At 44.1% G+C, this 22,226-nt stretch overlaps 1 protein-coding gene across 2 annotated transcripts in view; it reads left to right on the top strand.

Annotated features, from left to right (window-relative positions):
• ZUP1 (zinc finger containing ubiquitin peptidase 1) overlaps positions 1-22,226 on the top strand; it is a 78,741-nt gene that overhangs the window by 3,267 nt on the left and 53,248 nt on the right. For both annotated transcript variants that reach the window (XM_044290685.1, XM_044290684.1), the window contains exons 2-5: positions 2,904-3,530; positions 5,119-5,232; positions 19,339-19,448; positions 21,206-21,374. In XM_044290685.1, the coding sequence (XP_044146620.1) occupies positions 2,951-3,530; positions 5,119-5,232; positions 19,339-19,448; positions 21,206-21,374 (973 nt within the window). In that variant the 5' untranslated portion in view covers positions 2,904-2,950. The remainder of the gene's footprint in view (positions 1-2,903; positions 3,531-5,118; positions 5,233-19,338; positions 19,449-21,205; positions 21,375-22,226) is intronic.

The following is a 22,226-nucleotide window of genomic DNA, read 5'->3' as shown; positions in this document are numbered from 1 at the left end:
GGATCCGTCCCCCATTGACTTTCAATGTAAAGTCTGGACGGATCCGTCTGAGGCTATTTTCACACTTTAGAAAAGATTTAACAATATAATGCAGACGGATCCGCTCTGAACGGAGCCACCGTCTGCATTATGAACACAAGTGTGAAAGTAAAGGGACTCCTGACTTTACATTGAAAGTCAATGGGGACGGATCCGTTTGCAATTGCACCATATTGTGTCAACGTCAAACGGATCCGTCCCAATTGACTTGCATTGTAATTCAGGACGGATCCGTTTGGCTCCGCACGGCCAGGCGGACGCCAAAACGACTTTTTTTTCATGTCCGTGGATCCTCCAAAAATCAAGGAAGACCCACGGACGAAAAAACGGTCACGGATCACGGACCCACGGACCCCGTTTTTGCGGACCGTGAAAAAAAACTGTCGTGTGCATGAGGCCTTATGCAGAGGAGTCCTCTCCTGATCCTGAGTCCTCTCCTGCATAACGGAAAAGAAATTGATCCGTTTTGCAGCCCATAGACTTCTATTATGACGAAATGCCTCTAAAGGCATTCCGTTATGCATTCAGTCATAGAATTGTGTTATGGTCCGTGGTAACGGAATCTATAACGCAATTCTGCTTTTACCATCAAACGAAGCGTGAACGAATTTAATAAGTGGAAATTTGCTCATCTCTAATTCTAAATTCTGACTGTTACGGCAGCTGACAATGACCCAGTGAAGGTTGAGTGACGTCGTTGTTTTGTCTTTGCATGCTTTCTGCTCCACAATTATCAAATATCGAAAAGAGAAATACCAAAGGGACTTAAAGTGAATATGTTATCAGAAAATGACCTATTTTTTATGTTAAACACTAGTGTTAAACGAACTTGTGTTTTAAGTTCGGCGTCTAAAGTTCGGGTTCAGGTTATCGAAGAATCGCGTTATGGATTCTAAATTCCGTTATGGTATCGGAATCCATAACGCGATTCTTCGATAACCCGAACTTTAGACACTGAAGTTAAAACACAAGTACGCTCAACACTATTAAACAGATTTCAAAATAATTTTTGGTGATATAATTTTTAATTGGCAATGTCTATATAAAAAATAAAAAAATAAATAAAATCCTGCCGTTTTCGCACTGGCCACTAAGCCTGATAAGGGGCACAACTTTTCTTGGTCTGTACATATCATTTTACTGCAGTTATCTGTGTATCATTACAGGCAGGATTACACATGACAGATATATAGATAGATAACACATTATCTACCATTCCCAGTAAGTGACATTTAAATCGTTTCCATTTATCCGTTCTGTTCAAAGATAGAACATGTCCTATTATAATCCGCATAATGGATAAGGATTGTACTGTTCTATCAGGGGCCAGCTGTTCCTTTCCGCAAAAAACGGAATGCACGCGGACGTCATCACTATTTTTGCGGATCCTTTGTTTGCGGACCGCAAAATACTGAAAAAGCCATACGGCCGTGTGCAAGAGGCCTGACCTCTACACACGTCACAAAAAGTCCCTAGAAAACTCTCCCATAGAAGTCAGCGAGGTTCCCTTCTATCTATTGTCTCTATGCCCCCTGGTGGCTGTTGTAAAGCATATCTTTGAAGTGAATGTGTCATCAGAAATGACCTATTGTTTAACATATTTTTACATTTTTGAGGACAATATTTTTAATTTTCCATGTCACTATTTATATTTAAAGGGGTTATCCTGGATTTAATATTGATGGCCTACCTTCAGGATAGGTCATAAATATCAGATCAGCAGGAGTCTGAGTCCCGGGACCCCACTCTGATTGGCTAGGCCATGTGACATCACTGTACATCGGTCACACAGCCTAGTTGCTGCTCGCCGCCATACATAGTACAGCAGCTGTGCTTGGTATTGCAGCTCAGCCCCAATTACTTCAATACCAAGCACAGCGGCTGTACTATATATGGCGGCGAGCTGCTAGGGCCTGAGCCCTCCTCACGGCCGGACAGTGGAAGTTTCTGGGATGTATTTTGTGCTGGCGACAGTATTTTGTGTTGGACTGTGGTATTTGGCTCTGTCGGTGTGGTATAATGTGTCACAACATGGTATTGCGGGCCCTGCTTTCCATCTGGTCCAGCTGATTGACGGGGATGCTGGGACTTGGACACCACCGGTGTGATAATGATAACCTATCCTGAGGATAGGTCATCATTATCATCTCCTGGATAACCCCTTTAAACAAAAAACATTAAAATACTGCAGTTCTCGCACTGACCACTAGGCCTAATAATAATAGGTGTCACTTTTTGGTCTGCACAGGTCATTTTACTGCAGTTACCTGCGTATCTGTCAATCTAATCCTCTCTGTAATGATATCACTTCTGTGTACAGATAAGACAGGATCCACCATTCACAGTAGGTGATTGCCTGAGTTTATCCATTCTTCCCTTGTACAATGACCTCTGCGCAGGTCACAGAGCATGTCTAGCGAACTCTCCCATAGAAGTCAGTGAGGTCACCCCCTGACCATTGTGTCTATGGACCATGTGGCTGTTGTAAAGCAATTTTCTTAATGCTCTGTAAAGCAGTGTTTCCCAACCAGTGTGCCTCCAGCTGTTGCAAAACTACAACTCCCAGCATGCCCGGACATGCCTTTGGCTGTGCAGGCATGCTGGGAGTTGTAGTTTTGCAACAGCTGGAGGCACACTGGTTGGGAAACGCTGCTGTAAAGAACAGCTCAGACAAGATGGCCGCCCCCATATTCATGTTAAGGAAATAGAAAATAAAAACAGATTATAAAATAAGATTTCTTTTCAATTTTCTTTTCTTACTTGGACAACTCCTTTAACCAATGTAGTATCTATCTATCTATCTATCACAAGAAGAAAGATGTCCTTTGTTATTCTGCATATTAACATTTACTGTCTTTTGTCAGACTGAGGCACCTATCTATTGCATGTGGACTGGAAGAGTAGCTCCAACATGCTGGTGTGTGACATATGCACACAGGAAGTGTCCTCTGAAGATGACATGAAGAGCCATTTGCTTTTAGCACACATGGAACAAGACTGTTGGTGTCCTTTCTGTACACTTGCTGGTCTCACATATGATGAACTGAGCCACCACATTCACACAGCTCATGCAGACACCTTGGAACCATGGTGTAGTGATGAGGAGCAGTCTAAGGATGCCCATGATGGTCCAACCTCTTCCAGCAGCAGCTCCATCAGTACACCAGACAATGATCTTGGAACAGAACACCACATGAAGACTCCTGAAAAATGTTGGGTTCCTCTAGACGTAGAACTGAATACTAAGAAATCACAAAGCAGCTGTAAAGAAGCGAGTGTCCCCAAGAACGCTAAGACTCTCCATGCAATTCCAGCATCAGAAGCCCCTGGACTTGATAGTGACCCACCTACAGCATGTGCAGCCCCCATTGCTGGCAGTGAAGACCTTGTTATTGAGTGCCCCTTTTGCAGTGAAACTAAAAACTCTATAGACAAACTTGAACTACACGTGAGAAGGGAACATGCAGATATCTTGACGTCGCCCACTAAAGGCTAGTTTATTATATGTCTTGTGTGATAACCTTGTAGGGGTTTTCCAAGATTATATTTTTAATAGGCACAGAACAGGGGGCTGTATAACATGAACCAAAAGACCCTTATTCACTTTTTTTTTTAGTGTCCAGCTGTCCAAAGTTAACGTGACTACTGCTGCCAATTACTGGCTTCAGCCCTCACGTGCCATTCATGCACATGTTGGTGCTGAGTAGGAATGAGCAAACCTGAACGTTGCGATTTCAGGTACCCAGACTTTTTCACTAAAATTTGGGCGATTTATGAATTACTTTATTATTTTCCGTTATAACATGGTTATATCAGAAAATAATGTAATTCTTAAGACGGAATGCAAAAGGGAAACCTTTTAGAGGCATTCCACTTTGCATTTTGTCATAATAGAAGTCTATGGGAGCATAACAGATCCGTTATGATCCCATAGATTTCCATTATGATGGAATGCCTCTAAAGGTTTCCATTTTGCATTCCGTCTTAAAGGGTTTCTGTCACCAGAATTATCCCTATTAAACTGTCTGACATTAGCACAAATCTTTAATGTCAGCATAACCTAACTCTGCTATTCTTGTGTTTATTTATGCCCCCATTACTGCACAATTCAATCTTTTATAATATGCAAATTAGCCTCTAGGAGCAGGGGGGCGTTGCTCCTAGGGTTGCACCGGGTATCGAATTATCGATACCCAATCTATACTTTTGTACCGGTATTGAATCGATTTTGGGATTTGCCTTTTACCGATAGAGGTCGGTTGCCGGCTATGTGATTCTGCAGCAGGCACCCACCTCCTGTATTTCAATTAAACATTAGTTATCTTCATTGGTTCCCCCCCCCCCCAGTATTAAAAACATTGGTGGCGCAGTGCTCCCCCCCAGTATTAAAGTCACTGGCGCCCCCCTCCCCCACACACAACCACCCCAGTATTAAATCATTGGTGGCAGTGGCCACAGAGTCCCCTCCCCTCCTCCTCATTGTTGGCAATGGCAGTTCCGATCGAAGCCCCAGCAGTGTAATTGCGGGGCTACAGTTGGTTACCATGGCAGCCAGGACGCTCCTGAAGCCCTGGCTGCCAAGGTAAGCTCCCAGGTTCTAGCCCCTAAGGGGGAAAATAGTTATTAAATAAAAAGGGGAAATAAAAAATAAATATATATATATATATATATATATATATATACCAAATAAAAAAACTAAAAGTAGCACTCCAAAAATTGGTGCAATTCCTTCCAGCAACCAGAGACCCAGGTTCGCCTAGTACAATCTTAGTAAACGAAGGCAGCACTCCGAATCGAGGTGAACAATAGGGTTTATTGGCCCATGTGACAGCAACGTTTCAGCTCACTCCTTGGAGCCTTTGTCAAGCTAAAGTGACATGTGTATAGTACCGCAACTTATCCTGGTGGCAATCAAAACGACATAATGAATAATTATCAAAAAAGTCCATATAAAACATGATAAAAATATTTGATTTGATAATGTCCATAATGTGATTCCTGTGTTTCTTATGGTGTTTTTGTCTCTGTAAAAAATATGTGAAGGAGAAATGATTGCATTACATTTTTTGCTTCTTTTAGAACATGTCAACCAGCAGTACGAATGCCCTATGTGTTCTCTAGTCTGTTCCAACGCTAACATCCTGCAAGAACATGTGTATCTGCACTTGGAGGACACCTGTGATACAAATACAGGTACTTAGATTTTTCCACTGTTATTAATTAGAAAGAAAGTGGTGCTGTGTGCCTTTTTTTTTTTTTTTTTTTTTTCATGATCATCCTTCGCATGGACAGAGTCGTGGGACAGTTTTTCAGTACATGCATTTATTGCAAATGCAATGTAAGAACAGATGTTATGGGTGTAAGACCTTATTCACATGTCAGTGATTCATGGACGTGTGCTGTCGGTGTTCTCAACGGACAGCACATGTACCCATTAGTTTTAATACATGCATTCACACATCCGTCTTTTAGCACGGTCCGTGGTTTTAGCACAGAAGCATGCCCTATTTCCATTTCATCCACCATGACGGCCACAAGGAGATTGACCCCTGACCTCTGTAGGGCCAGGAAAACAAACGGAGAGTTTAAATTGACCCACCGACCCATTCCCCTCAGTGTTTTCTGTCCCTACATGGGGCAGCACAGAGAGATGCCTCCCTTATAGGGAGGTGAATATTTAGTTTAATTGCTTTATTTTAATGTTTAAGTCCAGTTGGGTATCGGTAGCTGGGGCTCCCCTTACTTCTTTCCTACCCTGGAGGGTCTGGGCTTATCTCTTTCCTTGCCCTCTTGCAGCAGGAGCCAATGCTGGGCATAGGATTATTGCGGGGTACTCTCTCCTGTAGATCGGGAGCCTGTTTACCCCTTCTGCCTGCCATATCTCCTACCTTTATCGGGAGACACGGCAGCTTGTTTCAGGTGGTGGCACTACATATTGGACATCCAGAGCACACCCAGAAGTGTGCGGGGTGTCTCTGCTACAATCCCCATAGCCACGTGTGTTCCGGCATGGCGCTGCATCACCATGAGTTCCCCTTTGGGGAGATATATTTTCTCTTTATATATCACTGTCTGGTGGATATGATTGCTCTTTCTTTCTTTTATTAGGGAGCAAAAGAGGAACTAAAGCTAAATCTCAGAAATGTGCTACCCGCAATAAAAGGCTCCCAGAAAATTATAAGAAGAAACTATGCAAATCTTCCATTAGTGAACAAAAAAAAATGGTATAAAAAGTGATCAAAAAGACTTATGTATCCCAAAATGATACTAATAAAAACTTACAACCGGTCCCGCAAAAAACAAACCCTCACACAGCTCTATTGGTGAAAAAATAAAAAAAGTTATGGACTTTAGTATATGACAATGCAAAATATAATTAATTTTTTATACAAAAGTGATTTTATGCTGGAAAAGTTGTAAAACACAAAAAACTATATAAATTTGGTATACCCATAACCGTAATAAACCCACAGAATAAAATCATAAAATCATATTTACCGCAAGAGGAACCCCCTAAAAAAAAAAAAAAACACTGACAGAATTGCCATTTTTGCCCACTTCACCTCCACAAAAAATGCTATAAAAAGTGATCAAAAAGACATATGTACCCCAAAATGATACGAATAAAAACTACAGCCCCTCCCACAAAAAACAAGCTCACACAGCTACATTGGTGAAAAAAATAAAAATGTTATGGTCCCAAAACAAAACTGTGGGAAGAGATCCATAAATTACTAAACTTAGCAGTAATACTTCAGGTTCCGGTAAAAAACAAAAAAAACAATGGGTCCTCACGCATGATCATAAACCTAAAACTGTTGAACAAGTCAATACTTTGCAGAAGATTCAAGATTGAGTCAATATCCTCCACAGTTCCATTAATAGAACAAGGAGCATTCATGACATTGATCGATCTAAGAGAGGCATAGTATCAATATCTTGGTGCCAGGCCCACACTAGAATCCTTCAGAGTTGGATCTTGAAGAGCTGGGACAAGAAACACACCTCCTTAAACAGGAAAATCCTCATTGCCCGGCATTAATGCCTTTCAATATAAAATAATACTAGTGTTCTGGAATTTTTGACAGAGAAAATACTGCAGCAGTCTGCAGTATTTTATCCGTCCAAAAACTGTACAGTGACTGAACTGAAGACATCCTGATGCATCCTGAACGGATTGCTCTATATTCAGAATGCATTAGGATAAAACTGATCATTTTTTTTCCGGAATTGAGCCCCTAGGACGGAACTTAATACCGGAAAACTTTAACGCAAGTGTGAAAATACCTTTAGAAGGGACGATAATCTTCTTATACAGTATGCTGGTAAGAAAAAGGGTAAAAAGCTCTCAAAAGCCTCGCTAGCTAGATGGCTAAAAATCACAATTGCGGATTGTTAAAAAATCCAAGGACTCCCATGACCGGTAAAAATTAAGGCCCATTCTATGTGTGCAGTAACCCCTTCTTGGGCTGAGAAAGCGGGCTTCTATAGACCAAATTTGCAAAGCTGCTACTTGTTCGAACGTATGTATGTACTAAACATTATAGGCTGGACCTTTCTGCTGGGGCCGACATGGCCTTTAGTAGAAAAATTCTAAAAGCAATAGCCCCCCCCCCCCCCACATAATATTAATCTGTTAGGTTTCTCTGTGGCCATCATGGTGGATTAAATGGAAAACCAGAATTAGACTTACTGGTAATTCTGTTTCCTTGAATCCACCATGACGGTCCAGTATTTCCCGCCCTATATATATATATTAAAAAAAAAATGTGGGTATGATGTTAATACTCAAAAAAAACAACAACAAAGACTTTTTCTCCCTCGTATCATTGGGCATTGGGGGACACGGGACCGTGGGTATAGCTTGTTGCTGCCACTAGGAGGCGACACTAGGCTGAAAAAAGACTTAGCTCCTCATCTGCAGGCTATACCCCCTCCAGCCTGGAGAAAGCATGTCAGTTTTTAGCTTGGTGTCGTAGGAGGCAGACCTCCCTGCTTATGCAGGGCGACTTACTTTATTATTTTTCTTTTTTCCCTTTTAGGTTTTGGGAAACAGAGTCCCCTAGCCACTTTGTCTACCCCGGGAGCAAGGCCGGTGTCGGAATCCCTCACCCCGGATCTCCCCAAGAAGAAAAGGTGGACCAGGGCAGCCCAGCTCCCCTGCTTCCAGCCAGCCACCCAAGGGGTCACCTGAATCCGGTGAGACCCCCGCCATTCCAGTCTCCTGCCACTTCGGGTGCCAGCAGCAGAAGAGGTGACCCTTCTGGTAAGCTGAGGAAGGGTGAAGAGAAGAGGATGAAGATGGGGGTGAGTATGCATTTTCAATGGTACAGTGTTTTCTGTATGCATCAGCTTACAGGACTCGTCATATGCATTACCCCTTTCCATAACTGGCGTAATTTCTCTACCATTGGATTTAGTTCCTGCTATATGCATTACCCCCTTCCATGGATGGCGTATTTGCACTACCTCAGGATACAGTAATTGATGTAGGCATTACCTCCCTTCATAGGGGGGGTAACTGCACTACCACAGAGTGCTGTGCTTGACGTAGGCATTACCCCCTTCCATAGGTGGGGTATTTACACTACTGTTGGATACGGTTCTGACTGTCGTGCTACCCCCTTCCTTAAGCGGAGTATTGCTCTATCACTGGTTGCTGACTTCGACGGTTGCTCCCGTTTAGCGTCCTTCCCAGGTGGAGTGTTAAGGTTAGCTCTACTTAACTGGGGCAGTACGGTACCATGGCTCCTACTGGATGTCCTCAGGCCCCCTCCTCAGTTCTACTTAGGCGGGGCATGCTGTAGCTATTACTGGGTAAGGGGTATTAGCGTTACCACTACATACATACTACATACTAGGGTAACTACTGCACGGCTCCTTCGTCAGGTGTCGGATTCTTCTAGCAATGGTACTGTGTGACCTCCCCCTCAGCTGGAGTATGGCGTTAGAATAAAATTTGTGGCTTCCCTTGTATGGCTTCCTCCTCAGATTCTGGCTACTTCAGTATAACGCCAGTCTCAGAGGGGAATGGGCTTTTCCCTACTCTCTTACTCATTTACACTACTGAGTTACCGTTTCTCTGTCAACTCTTGTCCTTCTGTCGCTACACAGAGGTTTGCGATCAGCACCTCTCCGGGTGCGCTTTACTGGGTAGTTTAGTCCCTATGGCACCCGTCTACCCCTAGGTTGATGTTATGAGCTGGACTTTGGTGGTAATAGTGGATGCTCTGATGTCCTCATGGTACCTCTCTTCAGACGTGACTAATGTCTACGTCAGGCTTCTCAAACTGCATCCCTCCAGCTGTTGTAAAACTACAACTCCCACAATGCCCTGCTGTAGGCCGATACCTGTAGGCTGTCCGGGCATGCTGGGAGTTGTAGTTTTGCAACAGCTGGAGGGCCGCAGTTTGAGATGCCTGGTCTACATCATATCGGTCCGATGGTGGTCATACCTTTCGCTGCTCATTCCGTGGGTGGACTACAAGTCTCTCCACACCAGGCAGAGCGGGTGGCTGTCATGCCTTGCCACCACTGGTAGGGGTTGCATTTATGCTCGGGACACCCTTGCTATTTCTTGTCCCTCCTCGAGCTGACCACCTTCCCTTTCTGTCTACTGGTCCAGTAGCCATGTGTGGTACGACTCTGGCATCCCAGCTCTATTTGTTCCCTTCGTGACCTGGGTTTCTCGGGTACGGTGGGGGTGCTGGAAGTCGTTCTTGCACTCCATCCGTTAGGAATATTTCTCTCATCTTGGTCCTGCTCATTGCCCCTTCTGGCAGAGTTGCCATACTGTCAATATGTGGTCACTGACGTGGCTTCCCATCGCCGGTGATTCTTACATCGGCTTTACTTCTGCCTATCTCCAAGGTATTGGTTCTTTGACATGCAGTTGGGCATGCCTGATTCAGGTGGGTTTTTTTTTTCTCTGTGGTTCTCACCACAAGCCCCTCAGCTCTGGGGGCATCGATCTACCAATTTCCCGCTTCCTAGGGAGCGTTTCTCTTTACCACAGGAGGATCCTGCGGTCCTGGATTTTTAGTTTGGTTTCCAGAGTTGCGGCCAGGTAACCGGCTTCATCCAAACGACCTGTGGGTCGTTTGGGGGCGAATTTCGGAGTGGGTAGCGTCTTCTTGTACGTGCATTTCTCTCTTCATGCACCCACATAAGGCAGTGCTCCGACCAATTCCTTCCTTTTTTGCTGAAGGTAGTCGCCGCCTTCCACGGCATCACAGATGCGTTTTTTCCGTCCTTCTCTCTTGCATTCTAGAGAGCAGGCCATAGGTTTTGGCCTCTGAGGTTTGCTTGTCCTTGACTAGCTCTTTCCGCCGTACAGACTCTTACCTGTTTTTATTTATTTATTATTTGTTGTGTTCTTTTGCTTCGCACATGTTTCTACTGCTTGAGCACAAACTGACATTCTCTCTCCAGGCTGGAGGGGGTATAGCCTGCAGGGGAGGAGCTAAGTCTTTTTTCAGCCTAGTGTCGCCTCCTAGTGGCAGCAGCAAGCTATACCCACAGTCCTGTGTCCCCCAATGAACTAAGCGAGAGAGAGATTTTACAGATGAGTTCACAAAAATCTCGTTATTTCACCCACTATAATCGGAAAACACTGAGGAGAGTGGGTGGGTGGGGCAATTATTTAAAGAGGACCTTTCACGGTTTTGTTTTATTCTAGATAAATACCTTTACTTGTGGGGTACCCCCCCACTGATGCTGCCACCCTGAATTTTTTTTTTTTTTTTTTTATCGCTCCTGCGCCCCGCTGTGCCCCCCCTGTATTTTTCCAGCTTAGTATGTTAATACTGAGCATTGGTACAGGGAGGAGACGACGCCAGTGTTTCTCAATGGGTGCCTCCTTCTCCCTGGCCGTGCCGCGATCCAATCACAGCGGAGAGCATCACAGCCAGGGAGAAACCCTGCAAGTAAAAGGTATTTATCTAGAATAAAACAAAACCTTGAAAGGTCCTCTTTAAACTCTCTCTGTTCCTGTACCTACATAGGTCAGGGGTCAATCTCCTTATGGCCGTCATAGTGGATTCAAGGAAACAGAATTACCGGTATGTCTAATTCCGTATTTTTTTGTTCGTGTTTATGGATCTATTCTACCCATTAAACTCTGAATCTATGAAAACCACTGTCATCATCTGTATTTCATCCATGTTTCACAAACCATTTATAGGAGGTGCTCTGAAAATTAATTTTCAGCTGTGCAGTGTGAAACATGAATGACACAGAGAGAACAAAAAATGGACACGCAACACGTATTCTTCCCGGAAATCTTTGTGGATGAATCACGGACCATCTTATCACGGACACTGATGTGTGGATCGGGCCTAAGAGTTGAATCACCACTCAGGTCCCCCTCTGAGCCAGAACATGGAGTGAACCCCAGTCTGATAGACTCAGGTCTTCCATGTATTACATGGACAGTCATTTGTCTGATCACTGCTTTGCAGATTATCCTGTAATAGTAGAGAGGGTTTCCATAGCTTATACAGATGATTACTAATTATATCAACTGTATGTAAATTGGGACAATTCTGTGCTAATAGATTGTGCTGTACATTGGTATGGATGCATAGTTGGCCACCAAAAGCAGAGGGCCTTTTCCTAGAATTGTCTGTTTTCTAAAACCTTTACCACAATTGGATTTCGCAGTGCAGTAGTAGTGTGGCGCTTTTACGTTCCCACATGTAGGTACCCTAAATCTATCGGTACTAGCCAAACGCACAGAATGAAAGCCTCAATGTATGTAGACAACTGGTGTGTTGTATGCCTGCCACCCATTGTATTATTCGATATTTATATGCATTGCTAGTTTTACTAAAATATATATATATTAGATATACACAGTACAGACCAAAAGTTTGGACACTTCTCATTCAAAGAGTTTTCTTTTATTTTCATGACTATGAAAATTGTAGATTCACACTGAAGGCATCAAAACTATGAATTAACACATGTGGAATTATATACATAACAAAAAAGTGTGAAACAACTGAAAATGTCATATTCTAGGTTCTTCAAAGTAGCCACCTTTTGCTTTGATTACTGCTTTGCACACTCTTGGCATTCTCTTGATGAGCTTCAAGAGGTAGTCACCTAAAATGGTTTTCACTTCACAGGTGTGCCCTGTCAGGTTTAATAAGTGGGATTTCTTGCCTTATAAATGGGGTTGGGACCATCAGTTGCGTTGTGGAGAAGTCAGGTGGATACACAGCTGATAGTCCTACTGAATCGACTGTTAGAATTTGTATTATTGCAAGAAAAAAAGCAGCTAAGTAAAGAAAAACGAGTGGCCATCATTACTTTAACCACCTCAGCCCCCCTAGGTTAAACACCCTTAATGACCAGACCACTTTTTACACTTCTGCACTACACTACTTTCACTGTTTATTGCTCAGTCATACCACTTACCACCCAAATGAATTTTACCTCCTTTTCTTCTCACTAATAGAGCTTTCATTTGGTGGTATTTCATTGCTGCTGACATTTTTACTTTTTTTGTTATTAATCGAAATTTAACGAAATTTTTGCAAAAAAATTAAATTTTTCACTTTCCGTTGTAATTTTTTTTAAAAAAAACGACATCCATATATACATTTTTCACTAAATTTATTGTTCTACATGTCTTTGATTAAAAAAAAATGTTTGGGTAAAAGTTATAGGGCCAGATTTATCATGACTCTTGACAGCTCACTACACTTTAACATATGGCTAAAGTCAGTTTTAGCCAAGTCAGATTTATGATCCGCCCTTTAAGACTGTAATAAATGTGGTTTGACGGTAGCAGCTTTACAAAAGTCGCACATCTTTACTAAAAAGTCGCACGTTTTTATGAAAAAGTCGCATGTTCTATTAAAAAGTCTCATAAGATAAGCATGGTCCTCACTGGAGTGAAATTGCAACTTTTTTTGCGACTTTTTAAATAGTCCCAATAGTAAATCTGTCTAGAGATTCATTTACATAAGAAAACACGCCCACTTTCAGAAAACTGGCGAGCATAGTGCAGAGCAGAAAAAAGTTGCTCATTTGTGCGCAGTTTTAGCGTTTGGGACTTTTTTGGGGACTTTTTCACTCCATTATTCTGACCTGAGCTAATGATAAATCTGGCCCACAGCGTTTACAAACTATGGTACAAAAATTTGAATTTCCGCTTTTTGAAGCAGCTCTGACTTTCTGAGCACCTGTCATGTTTCCTGAGGTTCTACAATGCCCAGACAGTAGAAAAACCCCACAAATGACCCCATTTCGGAAAGTAGACACCCTAAGGTATTCGCTGATGGGCATAGTGAGTTCATAGAACTTTTTATTTTTTGTCACAAGTTAGCGGAAAATGATGATTTTTTTTTTTTTTTCCTTACAAAGTCTCATATTCCACTAACTTGTGACAAAAAATAAAAACTTCCATGAACTCACTATGCCCATCATGAAATACCTTGGGGTATCTTCTTTCCAAAATGGTGTCACTTGTGGGGTAGTTATACTGCCCTGGCATTTTAGGGGCCCAAATGCGTGCGAAGTAGTTTGAAATCAAAATGTGTAAAAAATGGCCTGTGAAATCCAAAAGGTGCTCTTTGGAATGTGGGCCCCTTTGCCCACCTAGGCTACAAAAAAGTGTCACACATCTGGTATCGCCGTACTCAGAAGAAGTAGGGCAATGTGTTTTGGGGTGTCTTTTTACATATACCCATGCTGGGTGAGAGAAATATCTCAGCAAAAGACAACTTTTCCCATTTTTTTTATACAAAGTTGGCATTTGACCAAGATATTTATCTCACCCAGCATGGGTATATGTAAAATGACACCCCAAAACACATTCCCCAACTTCTCCTGAGTACGGCGATACCACATGTGTGACACTTTTTTGCAGCCTAGATGCGCAAAGGTGCCCGAATTCCTTTTAGGAGGGCATTTTTAGACATTTGGATCCCAGGCTTCTTTTCACGCTTTAGGGCCCCTAAAAAGCCAGGGCAGTATAAATACCCCACATGTGACCCAATTTTGGAAAGAAGACACCCCAAGGTATTCAATGAGGGGCATGCCGAGTTCATAGAAAAAAACAATTTTGGGCACAAGTTAGCGGAAATAGATTTTTTTTTTTTTTTAGTTTTTTCTCACAAAGTCTCCCTCTCTGCTAACTTGAGACAAAAATTTCAATCTTTCATGGACTCAATATACCCCTCAGCGAATACCTTGGGTTGTCTTCTTTCCAAAGTGGGGTCATTTGTGGGATATTTATACTGCCCTGGCATTTGAGGGTCTCCGCAATCGTTACATGTATGGCCAGCATTAGGAGTTTCTGCTATTCTCCTTATATTGAGCATACGGGTAATGGGATTTTTTTTTTATCCGTTCAGCCTCTGAGCTGAAAGAAAAAATGAACGGCACAGATTTCTTCATTCGCATCGATCAATGTGGATGAAAAAATCTCTGCCAAAAAAAAAAGGAGGGGAAAGGCGTCTGCCAGGACATAGGAGCTCCGCCCAACATCCATACCCACTTAGCTCGTATGCCCTGGCAAACCCGATTTCTCCATTCACATCAATCGATGTGGATGAATAAATCATTGCCGGGATTTATTTTTATTTTTTTATATATACAAAGTGTTTGCCAAAGCATATGAACACCGCCGCCTCCTCAGCTCATATGCCTCGGCAAACGTATCTTTTACTGCAGAGGAGAAATCTCGTCTTGCAGCGCCGCAAACACCGACTTTTGTGTAATCTGACAGTAGCGCAATGCTTCTGTCAGAATGCACATCAGTGCTGCAGCTAGTCGATCGGTTGGTCCACCTGGAAGGTAAAAAAAAAAGAAAAAACCACGCTGCAACGCAATAAATTTATTAACTTTATAATAACTTTTGAACAGAACATATAAACTTTATTTAACTTTTTGAACATAATGTTAACTTTTTGCTTACTGGTGATATGTCCTGTGAGATGTGATCCCTATGCTAAGTGTACCTGTGTGTGGTACTTCCGGAAACACTCCCCAAAGCATAGGGCAGGATGGTCAGGACAGAAATAGCGGGTGTCATGCCTTATTCCACTCCTACTACAGACACGACATCTTTTTCGGGGTGACGGTTGGGTTGAGGTACTGGCAACGACACTGGGGAAATGTCGCTCGTGTAGACGGCTCACTACACTGGTGGATGGGGCCACGGAACCTCCTGGATACAGGAGGTTCTCGATGATCTCTTCCTGAAATTTGAGGAAGGATCCTGTTCTCCCAGCCTTACTGTAGAGAACAAAACTATTTTATGCAGCTAATTGAATTAAATATACAGACACCTTCTTAAACCAGCGTCTGGTGCGTCGGGAAACTAAATACGGAGCCAACATCTGGTCATTGAAGTCCACCCCTCCCATGAGCAAATTAAAGTCGTGGACACAGAGGGGCTTTTGAATGACACTGGTTGCTCGTTCCATTTGTATTGTTGTGTCTGCGTGAATGGAGGAGAGCATGTAAACGTCACGCTTGTCTCTCCATTTCACCGCGAGCAGTTCTTCATTACACAAGGTAGCCCTCTCTCCCCTTGCAAGACGGGTGGTAACGAGCCGTTGGGGGAAGCCCGTGCGACTAGTTCGCGCGGTGCCACAGCAGCCAATCTGTTCTAGGAACAAATGCCTGAAGAGGGGCACACTTGTGTAGAAATTGTCCACATAAAGATGGTGCCCCTTGCCAAATAAGGGTGACACCAAGTCCCAGACTGTCTTCCCACTGCTCCCCAGGTAGACAGGGCAACCGACCGGCTCCAGGGTCTGATCTTTACCCTCATAGATCCGAAATTTGTGGGTATAGCCTGTGGCCCTTTCACAGAGCTTATACAATTTGACCCCATACCGGGCGCGCTTGCTTGGGATGTATTGTTTGAAGCCAAGGCGCCCAGTAAAATGTATAAGGGACTCGGCTACGCAGATGTTTTGCTCAGGGGTATACAAATCTGCAAATTTCTGGTTGAAGTGGTCTATGAGGGGCCGAATTTTGTGGAGCCGTTCAAATGCTGGGTGGCCTCTGGGACGAGAGGTGCTATTGTCACTAAAATGCAGGAAACGCAGGATGGCCTCAAATCGTGCCCTGGACATGGCAGCAGAGAACATGGGCATGTGATGAATTAGGTTCGTGGTATGACTACAATTCATGCTTTTTGGTTAGACCCATGTTGAGGAGAAGGCCCAGAATTTTTTTTGATTCGGAAACTTGGACGGGTTTCCACCGGAAAGGCTGTGTATAAAAGCTTCCCGGGTTGGCGGATATAAATTGAGTGGCATACCGGTTTGTTTCTGCCACGACTATGTCCAAGAGCTCCGCAGTCAAGAACAGCTAAAAAAAATCACAGGCCCGAACCGATCTGAGCTGTCTCAACCCGAACTCCAGACTGGGCGGTGAAAGGGGGAACTAATGGTGCGGCTGAAGGTGGGGACTGCCAATCGGGGTTTGCCAGCACCTCAGGGACTCTACGGGCCTGTCTGTGCGGTGGCTGCAACGGGGTAACTATTGCACGTGCCACCGTACCAGCTTCAACTGCCCTTCTGGTTCTCGCCACTTCACCATGTTGTACGGCAGTGCTGGTACTAGGTCCAGGCTGAGCTGTGCTGCTGGTGTATGCCTCACCACGTAATCCGACAGCGCCAGCCCCACTCTGCTGCCCTTGAAGCGGATCCTGCGCAACCTGTGGTCTAGCAACACGGGGCCGGGTACGCCTGGTGCTATCAGGGACCTCCTCGTCCGTACTTTGTGTCAGACTGCCACTGCTTTCTACAGGTTCATATTCTGACCCCTCTAGATTCATCAGATGATGGTTCCCATTCCTCATCAGACTGGGTCAGAATCCTGTAGGCCTCTTCAGAAGAATACCCCTTGTTTTACATTTGGACTACTAAATTTTGGGGGTATTCCCTGAGACTACCCAAGGAAAAAAGCAAGCCTGTCTTGCAAATGGGAGGCTAGCGAAGTACCGGAGGCCACTGCGATTGATAAAAAATATCAAAACTGATTTTTTTTTTTATTGCCGCAGCGCTTGTAAAGTGATTGTGCAGTGATAAAAAAATAAATATATTTTTGTCACTTGGGCGGGCGTGGGTGAACGCACGTGTGGGCGACCGATCAGGCCTGATCGGGCAAAAACTGCGTTTTGGGAGGAGGACGAGCTAAGGTGACACTAATACTATTATAGATCTGACTGTGATCAGTTTTGATCACTTACAGATACTATAAAAGTACAAATGCTGATTAGCGATACGCTAATCAGCGAATCAGTGACTGCGGTGCGGTGGGCCGGGCGCTAACCGATTGCTAACTACCTAACCAAGGGGCCTAAACTATCCTAAAACCTAACAGTCAATACCAGTAAAAAAAAAAAGTGACAGTTTACACTGATCACTTTTTTCCCTTTCACTAGGTGATTGACAGGGGTGATCAAGGGGTTAATTGGGGTGATGGGGGGGTGATCTGGGGGCTAAGTGTTGTGTCTTGTGTACTCACTGTGAACTGTGCTCCTCTGCTGAGACCAACTGACGAAAAGGACCAGCAGAGGAGCACAGCAGCCATTTAACACTTTATATTTATAAATATAAGGTGTTAACTGGCCTGTGATTCGTTTTTTTTTAAATCATCAGCTTGCCAGCCACGATCATTGGTTAGCAAGCTGATGACGTGACCCCCCCCCCCTCTAACTTTTGCCGGCCCGCGATGCGCATGCGCGGGCCGGCTGAGCGCGTCGTCTCGCGAGATGACGCATATATGCGTGACTGTGCCTCAGACTGCCGCCTCCGGACTGCGATCCTGCGTTAGGCGGTCCTGAGGCGGTTAAGAAATAAAGGTCAGTCAGTCCGAAAAATTGGGAAAACTTTGAAAGTGTCCCCAAGTGCAGTCACAAAAACCATCAAGCGCTACAAAGAAACTGGCTCACATGCGGACTGCCCCAGGAAAGGAAGACCAAGAGTCACCTCTGCTGCGGAGGATAAGTTCATCCGAGTCACCAGCCTCAGAAATCGCAGGTTAACAGTAGCTCAGATTAGAGACCAGGTCAATGCCACACAGAGTTCTAGCAGCAGACACATCTCTAGAACAACTGTTAAGAGGAGACTGTGTGAATCAGGCCTTCATGGTAGAATATCTGCTAGGAAACCACTGCTAAGGACAGGCAACAAGCAGAAGAGACTTGTTTGGGCTAAAGAACACAAGGAATGGACATTAGACCTGTGGAAATCTGTGCTTTGGTCTGATGAGTCCAAATTTGAGATCTTTGGTTCCAACCACCGTGTCTTTGTGCGACGCAGAAAAGGTGAACGGATGGACTCTACATGCCTGGTTCCCACTGTGAAGCATGGAGGAGGAGGTGTGATGGTGTGGGGGTCCTTTGCTGGTGACACTGTTGGGGATTTATTCAAAATTGAAGGCATACTGAACCATCATGGCTACCACAGCATCTTGCAGCGGCATGCTATTCCATCCGGTTTGCGTTTAGTTGGACCATCATTTATTTTTCAACAGGACAATGACCCCAAACACACCTCCAGGCTGTGTAAGGGCTATTTGACCATAAAGAGTGATGGGGTGCTGCGCCAGATGACCTGGCCTCCACAGTTACTGGACCTGAACCCAATCGAGATGGTTTGGGGTGAGCTGGACCGCAGAGTGAAGGCAAAAGGGCCAACAAGTGCTAAGCATCTCTGGGAACTCCTTTAAGACTGTTGGAAGACCATTTCAGGTGACTACCTCTTGAAGCTCATCAAGAGAATGCCAAGAGTGTGCAAAGCAGTAATTAAAGCAAAAGGTGGCTACTTTGAAGAACCTAGAATATGACATATTTTCAGTTGTTTCACACTTTTTTTGTTATGTATATAATTCCACGTGTGTTAATTCATAGTTTTGTTGCCTTCAGTGTGAATCTACAATTTTCATAGTCATGAAAATAAAGAAAACTCTTTGAATGAGAAGGTGTGTCCAAACTTTTGGTCTGTACTGTGTGTGTGTGTGTGTGTGTGTGTGTATGTATGTATGCATGTGTGTGTGTGTGTATATGTATATATATATATAGATAGATAGATAGATAGATGAAAAAAGTCCAGTGGGAGCACCACCAGAGTACGGGTGCAAGGTCCAACACAGGGCAGTGGCAAACCCCAAAATTGTATAAAGCGAAGTAGGACTGCACTCCAAAATGTAGTAAAATAGCAGTGATTTATTCACCCATGATATGGCAAGTCTTGCAAATTATATTATATATAATATAATATAATTTTTTTTTTTTTTTTTTTTATGATAATGCTGATGTTGTTTTCATAGCTAAGATCACCAGTGATTCGATATTAGCCAGACAGCTACAGGCTGAAGAAGATAAAAGGAGAAGAATAGAAGAGTCAAAGAGAGAGAAAGTAGAATTCCAGAAATTACAGGTACATACCTTCCTTATCCTCCTCTGGACCACACTGCATGGTCAAGCTGATGACCTGATCCTCTATTGTGCCAGGGAACTGAAATACTAATTTCCTTCTCACAAGCAAACCCCTAACCACAGCGCTCTTAACCAGCTAGGGAGCTCTGTGATAGATATTTCATGTGTAGCGTGGGGCTTGGAGACACGCAGCGATTATGTGATCTGCATCTTCTCTGTATGTATATGTTGTAGGTAAAATGGTCTGATAATGTGAAATCGGCATGATTACAGTAGCAAGCTCCCAGCTGTTAGAATAGGATGAACAACCAGTCAGGGGCGTACCTAGAGCATTTGGCACCCGGGGCGAACCCTTTGTTTGCCCCCCCCCCCCCCCTTAATTACACCCCCTCCCTCCCCACCTTAATTACACCCCCTCCCTTAATTACACCCCCCCTTAATTACACACTCCCCCCCCCCCCCTTAATTACACCCCCTCCCTCCCCACCTTATTAAACACCCCCCTTAATTACACCCCCTCCCTCCCCACCTTAATTACACCCCCTCCCTTAATTACACCCCCCCTTAATTACACACTCCCCCCCCTTAATTACACCCCCTCCCTCCCCACCTTAATTACACCCCCCTTAATTACACACTCCCCCCCCCCCTTAATTACACCCCCTCCCTCCCCACCTTAATTACACACCCCCCCCTTAATTACACCCCCTCTCTTCTTCCCCTTAATTACACCCCCCTTAATTACACACTCCCCCCTTAATTACACACACCCCCCCTTAATTACACCCCCTCTCTTCTCCCCTTAATTACACCCCCTCCCTTAATTACACCCCCTCCCTCCCCACCTTAATTACACCCCCCCTTAATTACACACTCCCCCCCCCCCCTTAATTACACCCCCTCCCTCCCCACCTTACCCCTCCCTTAATTACACACACACATCCCTTAATTACACCCCCCCCTTAATTACAAACCCCCACTTAATTACGCACACACACACCCCTTAATTACACAATTATTTACTCACATTTTGATGATGCCTCAGGCTCCGTCCACCGCTGGTAATGGATCCTTCCGCTTCGGTGAAGGCGGAACGGCGTCAGCGTCGTGACGTCATGTTGCGTGCCGCCGCAATAATCCTTCCACAGAAGCCGGCGCCTGGCAGAGTCGCGTCGCGGTGCAGCAGTGGATGGAGGGGTGACTCCGTCATGGCACCCCCCTTGTGAGTGGCACCCGGGGCGGGCCGCCCCCCCCCCCCGCCCCCCCTTGGTACGCCACTGCAACCAGTCAATAAACAGAAAAAAGATAATTTCTTCCTCACAAACGAAGTCATGGATACATAGAAAAGAGGACTTGGATTTTGATATTGTTACTGGGCACTAAACTTTTATGGTTGTAACAAATTTGGAATTCAGTTATTTCAGATCATTGTAAAAAGAACTTTGTCAGCAGAATTCTTACTAGCTATAGTAGTTTACAGTGGAATGTATCAACATATTGGAGGCATGTCCTGCTGATCAATCTGTTGTAGGGGAACACAATGCCAGGTGGAATCTGCGTTGTCTGACACTTTTCTAGCTTGAACTCCCCACCTGCTTTTCCCTACACATTTGTATGTGTTGGAAGTAGTTTCAATGTATAAACCCCAGAGATCATATGTAAATGCGTTGATAAATATGACCCATTTTGCTCATTATGATTCAAGTTTATTTTTTTCTTGTATACTGTAGTGTGATTTATTTTTATTTTATATACTAGAGACAGTTTGGCTTAGACAATTCAGGAGGATATCGACAGCAGTCTGTACAAAATTTAGAAAGAGCAGTTGCAAGAGGACGAATGCGCCCTATGGATTTTCACCTTCATAAAGCTGAAATGATGGAATCTTTAGCTACAGGTGTAGATGATGGTAGAACAAAGACTTCAGGTTGGTATTTTTTCTTTTAATTCTGTCTAAAGGGTGTTTTATACAGAGCCTTAATAGAGCTTGCCTCTTCTCTACCTTTGTATGTCTCCAATTTTATACAAAATTATTTTTTGGGGTCACCTGGTTTCTTTAAAAAATAAAAATGTCATGCTCCAATGGACTCGGTGAGGGAGATTTATTAACATTGGTGTTCCACACACCATGATCTCCCTGCGCCAGAGTGAGATGCACCTTATTTATTAAGACACAGATGCCTCTTACTAAATTAGTTGTGTATTTGGTAGTCCGTACACCAGAAACTGAAGTCTCTACCAGCCAGGGGATGGTGTAGACTTCAGTTACGACTTATGTTTCTACAGAAACAGCCCTCACCAAAGTGACAAATGACCTCCTGAGAGCAAAATGCAACGGTGACTACTCTCTGCTCATTCTTGACCTCTCTGCAGCTTTTGACACTGTAGACTACCATCTCCTACTCACCCTGCTCCAATCTATCGGCCTAAAGGACACTGCCCGCTCCCGGTTTTCTTCATATCTCTCTGACCGTGCTTTCAGTGTATCATTCGCTGGCTACACTTCTTCTCCTCTCCCTCTTGCTGTTGGGGTTCCTCAGTATTCAGTCCTAGGCCCTCTCCTCTCGCTACACAGCTCCGATTGGACAGACCATCAGCAGATTTGGTTTCCATGTCTATACTGGTGATGCCCAACTATACACTTCATCACCCTTTCTGTATTACAGAACACCAGTGACTGTCTCTCCGCCATCTCTAATATTATGTCCTCTCTCTATCTGAAACGGAATCTTTCAAAAACTGGGCTTCTTGTGTTCTCTCCCTCTGCTACCCGACTCAA

Source organism: Bufo gargarizans, chromosome 4, assembly GCF_014858855.1.
Source record: "Bufo gargarizans isolate SCDJY-AF-19 chromosome 4, ASM1485885v1, whole genome shotgun sequence".
Classification (NCBI taxonomy): Eukaryota; Metazoa; Chordata; class Amphibia; order Anura; family Bufonidae; genus Bufo; species Bufo gargarizans.
This window is presented reverse-complemented; position numbering and strand designations above follow the sequence as displayed.